At 41.8% G+C, this 7,418-nt stretch overlaps 1 gene segment (V, D, J or C); it reads right to left on the bottom strand.

The window, feature by feature from the left end:
• Positions 1-3,614: 3,614 nt before the first annotated feature.
• LOC113838445 lies at positions 3,615-4,143 on the bottom strand. The segment is given in 2 exon segments: positions 3,615-4,018; positions 4,101-4,143. Coding segments are annotated over 2 exon segments (447 nt in total).
• Between the last annotated feature and the right edge of the window lie 3,275 nt (positions 4,144-7,418).

Here is a 7,418-nt window from a genome sequence, read left to right as displayed (position 1 = left end):
ACACGACACACACACACACACACAGACACACACACACACACAGACACACACACACACACACAGACACACACACACACACACACACACACGACACACACAGACACACACACACACACACACACACACACACAGACACACACACACACACACACACACACAGACACACACACACACACACACACAGACACACACACACACACACACACACACAGACACACACACACACACACACACAGAGACAGAAAATAAACAAATATTTATAAGTTAAAATATAAACAATGATTTTGAAAGAAAACAGGAGTCTCCAAAAGAAAGGTGGTAGGGAGAAAACGGAGGATGAAAACAATGAATTGACAATGAAAATCAAACTCCTCATTTCCTGAGTTTCTTTAATTGTCAAAAGAGATTAAAAATAGTATAAAAATACATGAGTGATTGCTTAGTAGGTACAAAACCACACCAAGAATATTCCCTGTAATTGCACATGCATTAAACCCTAGAATTCTGGGGTGGTTCATGAGGATCAAGAACTATAAATACTTCTTGTATTGGTAACATTAGTGAGGCAAGCCTGGGACTCATGCTGCTGGTTTCCCACAAAATATAATACAAAAATACAGTTAGAGGTGATTTCACAACACATATTACAGGAAGAGATAATTCCAGGCACAGGAGACAAATCTTCTGCAAGCTCTGCACCTGGTTCATGGGTTGTCTTCCAATGTGTGCTCTACAGTCATTGACAGACTTGGAACCTTCTTCAACCCTCAGCCACTAGGGAGCCATGGACACAGTTCTCATCAGGTTGCTTTATTTCGATCTTCTGTTTGTGCCTCCTCTCTGCTGTTCATCTTCCTGCCCAGTCAATACCAGTACACGACTGTCTGCTTGTGTTATTTTGGTAGTTCTCAGTCACTTGAAATTCTAAGAAGATACAAAAATATTAAATTCAGTGTGTGTGACGATTGCCTTACAAGGCATTTCAAATCCCTCCTAACTGTGAGGAACTGAAGGTCCTAACTCCTCACAGGGTTTTTACCAACTCTCTACCCACCCACATTAAACTGTTCTGTCACTTAGAAAGAAAAAACAGAAAACAAAAAAGATAAACACAATATAATCCAAAGAAGTCCATTGTGTGTTGTCACTTACTTTCTTTCCTGGGGCCTCCCCTGAGTGTGGCTGATGTACCTGGTGTCACTCCACTGTAGAAGGTTGATGTCCTCACAGTGCTGTCCATTATGAATGTCTTCATGGCTAAGAGTGTGCTGTGGTTTGCACTTCCACTATTTCATGCTTGGACACTGTGTGGCTTTAGCTTCCATAGGTTTTGTTCAATATGTCACCGACTCTGTGAGGTCACATGTGTTTCTGCCATGTTGTGTCTGGAAAACACTGATTCCTTTATGTTTTCTCCAACCTCTGGTTCTTAGAATCATTCTACCCACTCTTCTTCATAGGTTCCTGCATAGGAAGGTTTCTTAAATTTGTTCAGTTGCCGGAATATGTTGCTATTCTGTATTTGTTTTTTTATGATTTTTGGGACAGGGATCCCTACATATGTTCTGAGCCTGTCCTGGAATTTGCTCTCTATACCAGGCTGGCCTCCAACTCACTGAGACTGAGTGACCTCGGCCTCACAAATGCTGGGATTAAATGAGTGCACCATCACCTCCACCCCTTGGCCCATGTAGCTAATCTTAAAAATAGGATATTGAAGCAGATCTTTGGGGCAGCTGGCCAAACAGTACTGCAAACTTCAGGTTCCTCTCTGTCCCTGTGATATGACCTGACCCTAAAATATCAGTTTCCTGTTCCATGAGTTGATTCCCATGGAATTTGCTTCTTTATACATCATGAACATCACATGTGATAGAAAACTTTTCATGGACCCACTCTGTTACAGCTGCCCCAACATACCTAGATTCAGTTGACAGAGTCGGTCACATCTTGAAATCCCTAAGAAGTCCCACCTTCCCTTCCAGCCTCCATCTTGCTCAGACCTTACTAATCGCCTAAACTGCAAGTCCTTCAGGGACTGAAAGTGAGGTGGTCCCCCATAGGCTCCCAGGTTTGAATCCCTGGTTCTCACTTGGAACTGTTTGTAAAGGTTACGATGTGTGACCTTGTTGAGGAAAATGTGTCATTGAGGAAATCTCTGGGGATTCTAAACACTCGTGCTACTTCAGTAATGCTCTGAAGCTGTAAGGCCAATGTATTGCTTCTTTTTTACGTTGCCTTGGTCATGGTATTTTATCACAGATGAAGCAGCCATGATTTCAGAAGGAGGAAGGAATGGATATGAAAGGCACTAGAGTGGGGATATTGACGGGTACTGCAACTAGACAGAAAATATATATATAAAAGTTTACTTAAAAATATTTTAATTTAAATTTAATAAAAAAATCATACAATAAATAGCAATCCCAGTAAAAATCAACAAGGAAATCTGCTGTCACAGTGAAGTCAGGGAGAATGCTCTGAGTTCAGTGTTGAGCACAGAATGGGAATCCTGGGAGTAAAGGGCTGGGGTCCGCAGACAGAGCTACAGGGTCAGGGCTATGCTATTTATTTATGAGCATAGGGAGGCTTCATCTGCATTTCCTGCTGCACAATGAGTTCTGGGGTGAAAGCATTAGCCATGAATGAATTGAGCAGATGAAGGAGACAAAACTGAGAAACTGGAAAATAATTAAGGAATTGCCTATTATTTATTACATGTTTGTGATATAATCCAAGTCTTATTTTATTGTGTTATCGACTACAGACACCACTCTGCCTGATCGTGCCACAGAGGCCAATAAAATAAGGTTTTGATGATTTTAGAAGGAATATCAATGTTTTATGAATATTGAATCCAGATATTAAATAGTAGGAATTGATTCCAAGGAGGTAGCTTAGAGCAGATTCATGAAGTCAACTTGTATGTGACACTCAGTTTCGAAAAATAAACATAATTAAGGTGTATAAATTATTATTTTTCTGTAAATAACTTTTGAAAATTTACACTTGTTTGTTTTTGTCTGGAGTGGGCTGTGTTTCACACAGTGTTCCTGTACACTAGGTCACTATTTCTGAACATCCTCAAAGTAATAAAGGAGCATGTCTGTGAGTACAGAGAGATCTTAACACTCCACTGTGGGACCCTGGCCTGATATCCTTCCCACTCTCCAGTCCTGCCCCTGCCCCTGTACTGAATGGAGGTGACTCTCAGCATGAAGAGCCTTGAAATCACCTCTCCATTGGACAAGTGTGCCAGCTGTTAGTTTTCCAATTGAGGAATTCATTCTACCATAGGTAAACTGTCTATATGACGGGGAAGGTCTTTGATTTGTGTCATTTTTGTTCCTGTAGCATCCCCATGAGAGTGACAGATTCTAGGAACTAACTGAACTCATCTCTGTCAGATCTGGTATCCTTCAAGGCATGGGCTCTAGATGAAATAGAGAGGTCTCCTGGGTCTTGCATGCAGTTAACTGACTTTACATAAACACAGCAATTCAGCATCAGAGAGAGAAGACACCCCCTGTCTTCTCTGTGCATGGGGAGTGGGAATCAAAGGCAGAGGAAAACAGGTGTTTTTATTTCCCTGTTCTAAAGAATTACAGTGCCTATTATTCATTATGGCTGAGTGCCCCCTGCTGGCCCAGAGCTCCTCTGCAGGGAGGTTTTTGTCTGGGCTCATGCTGAAGTTCCCTCACTGTGTGTCTTGAACAGCAATATGTGGCTGTGTCCTCAGTGGTCACAGAGTTCAGCTGCAGGAAGAACTGGTTCTTGGCTGTGTCTCTGGTGATGGAGATGCGGCTCTTGAGGGATGGGTTGTAGTTGGTGCTACCATCATAATAATGTATGTACCCCATCCACTCCAGCTTCTTCCCTGGGAACTGTCTGATCCAGGTCCACCAGTAACCACTGGTGGTGATGGAGAAACCCGTGAGAGAACAAGTGAGGGACAGCGACTGAGAGGGCTTCACCAGGCCAGGTCCTGACTCCTGAAGCTGGATCTGGGACAGGACACCTGCAGACAGGAAGAGTCAGTTCTGTCAATCTCATATTCTCATAACCACTCATGGACACAAGTATGAAATGGTCACACTCACCAGGAAGGGCTGTCACCAGGTACAGAAGACCCAACAGTCTCATCTTCTAGGCTACACCCCCTTTTCTCAGAGGTCAGCCTCCTGTAAGAGAGATGTGAGCTTGCACAGCCCAGAAGGGGATTTAACTTAGAGCTAGAAGATGCATTTGCATGTGGGGAGTCAGCCTTGTCCTTATAAAAGAGGAGGGTGGATACCACTCCATTTCCTCATTACAACACAGCCATCACTGTGTCTGACTTCCTACAGAGTGAGTCTGGAATAGAGAACATGGGGACCACAGGGATCACAGGACACACATACTGGCATGACCCCACCTCTGCTCCCTAGCCCACCCTGTCACCAAATTCTTCTGCTCCTGTATATTTTTTGCTTTTTTCCATTAACTTATTTCTTAATATTTTATAAATTATTACTATTTAATTAATTTATTTATATTTATATTCCAATCCCAGTTCCCCTCCCTTCTCTCCTCTTCCTCCTCCCACCACCTCCTCCCGTCTGCTCCTTGGAGAGGGAGACTACTAAATCTGCCCATTATACGTTTGAGGCAGGAACAAGGCGCCTCCCCACCACCCTGCACATCTACGTTTTGTTTGAGCAAGCAACTGCACCATATAGAATGGGATCCTCTAAGAAAGTTTTGCACTAAAATTAGATCTTGGTCACATTCCCAATGGCCTCATGTATAATCCCAGCTGCACCATTGTCACCTATATTAAGGGAGTCTAGTTTGGTCTTGTGCAGGTCCCCTATTTGTCAGGCCTGAGTCAGTAATCTTTCATTAGCTAGCCCAGCTAATTCTGAATTCCTCATCATGGTCTTGACCCCTTTGTTCATATTATCACTTCTCCCTCACTTCGATTGTACCCCAGGAGAATGGTCCATTGATCAGTTTTGGATTTCTGCATCTGCTTCTATCTGTTTCTGAAAGGGGGTTAATGCTTCTCTGGGGTTGATGATTGTAAAGTCTGTGTATCCTTTACTTTATGTCTGGTATCCACTAATGAGTGACTGCATACTATATTTGTTTTTGTGGGTATGGGTTACCACACTCAGGCTGTTTTTATTTTTCTAGTTCTGTCCATTTGTCTGCAGATTTTAGGATATCTTTGTTTCTTACTGCTGAGTAGTATTCCATTGTGCAAATTTATCAGTTTCTTTATCCATTCTTCCATTGAGGAGCATCTAGGTTATTACCAAGTTATGAATATTACAAATAATGCTGCAATGAACATAGTTGCAGCTTCTGTAATTTTAAGTCCCATGTCAACTCCAATCTACTATTCATACTTGGCCTTCTGAATTCCTGGTTTCTGATATAGAAGACCAGACTGCTCAAGGTTTCCTTCCTTTTTCAGTCATGTGATTGGTTCCCGTCTTTGCTAGAATTTTATCAAGCTGTCACGTTGCTGTAGCATATGAACCCCTACTTCTTGCACTGTCCAGACTGTGGAATGCAGAGGAAACACCTGCTGATAGAATCAGCTGCATCTCACACTCCCTCCTCCTCCTCAACTCCCAAGTCCTCCCCATCCGTATAAAACATCTTGCTGTCTTTATTAGAAGGTGTTCTATATATGCAAAGTAACTCTAGGATAAAATAAGAGATAAATATATAATTTTATAAAATAGAATTAAAGCCGTGTGATATCATGACACAGAGAACCTCCCAAATGCATTTGAATTGGATCCTGATGACATCTGCAGGTGGACCTGCAGTCTATGCTTAGGAGTGTTTGGTTTCCTCAGTTAGACTCCCTTAAAAATCCCATTTTTCATTTTAAAGATACTGTAATTGGAGATAGATTCTGGATTACATGTGTACTTCTCCTTTCATCTCTAGAACCCCCTCTACTGTCAACCCACAGAGGTCCTAATATTCCACTGTGAGATAAACTGTATTCATGGTGAGGGGGAGAGGCTTTAAATGGAGTCATTTCCTTTCTGTAGCATTTCCAAGAGAGTGACATAGATTCTAGGAACTCACTGGCCTTGTATCCTTCTAGAGGAGGGTTCTAACTGTCATCTGAGATGGTCTCCTGTGCCTGGTATGTGGTTAACTCAGAGGAATAATCTCTTGAGTAGATTGAGGGAACACACTTTCTCACTCCTCTGCTCTTATTCACCAGGGTCTGCATAACTAATTAATTTTGGTTTTCCCTATTTCTATGGCACAACAAACACATTTAGCATTGTCGTTGTTCATATGCACTTGATGTCATATTGGACTCTGTCCCTCTTTGTTAATTTTGATGGAACATCGTCTCCAATTGGTGATTCTCACTCCCATGTAGGGGTTGCTCTTCAGTGTTTGCAGACAATTTATTCTATCTCAGCAATCCTGTACAGGTCAGGAGGTTGTCCTAGAAATCCTGTGTGACTGGGATGCATCAGGGAAGCCACAAGATGGAGTTCTGTGGAGGATGAAAGCTGTGTCTACTCTTCAGAAATCCAGTCTCCTCCCACAGAAGTCAGCCCTATAAACATTGCATGGGTCCAGCAAGTTCACATATAACAGCAGCCCTTCATTCATACCAATATTAGTCTTTCTGTTGATGGTTCCCAGAATTCACAAATAAGGGAACCCTCTCTCCTATATATCCTGACTCTGAGGTTAATATTAGACTAAGAGAGTTCTTCATGATTGTGTTGAAACTTTACTTTGCACAGATTAGAACAGATGGGCACTATACCTTGGATGACAAGGAAATTCTGTCCACATTTACTGGAACAGGAGACACATCCTGAGTGTCCTGTGATCTGCTAGAAAAGGCTGGGAGGATAAGGAAGGATAAGGATGAACTTTGAGAAAAAATTCCAGGAGAAAACTAAATAAACTGGCAGAAAATCAGAAATCCCAACCACTTCTCCACCTGAGTGTGCTCATGTAAGTGAGAAGAGCCAATTCAGATGGGAAAAAAACTGTTTTTGCTACTCACAGGGCCTTGTTTATAAAACCTGTTGGCTCTCATCTGAGTTATTTTTAGTGTTAAAAGGAGAAAACCTCAATTTGTTGTTGTTGTTTTAATGAAAATACTCAGATTGTAGCCATGCTACCAATGGCAGAATTACTTCTGTCCTTGGAATTCAGCCTTTGCATAGCCAGAATGTGGGTTCTATATAAAACCAAAAACAAAACTAAAAAGCATATATAAACAGAAATGATTAGATTCAGACATGTCAAAGTTATAACAGAGGGAAAACCCAAAAGAGGTCCTCAGTTGCTCTTCTGCTTCTAAGAACAAAAAAAGGTGTGTATTGGGGGCCTCCATTTCATGCACTTTACACTGGTGTACATTCTATGTCAATCATTTTCAA

This window comes from Cricetulus griseus, chromosome 5 (assembly GCF_003668045.3).
Source record: "Cricetulus griseus strain 17A/GY chromosome 5, alternate assembly CriGri-PICRH-1.0, whole genome shotgun sequence".
Taxonomy (NCBI): Eukaryota; Metazoa; Chordata; class Mammalia; order Rodentia; family Cricetidae; genus Cricetulus; species Cricetulus griseus.
This window is presented reverse-complemented; position numbering and strand designations above follow the sequence as displayed.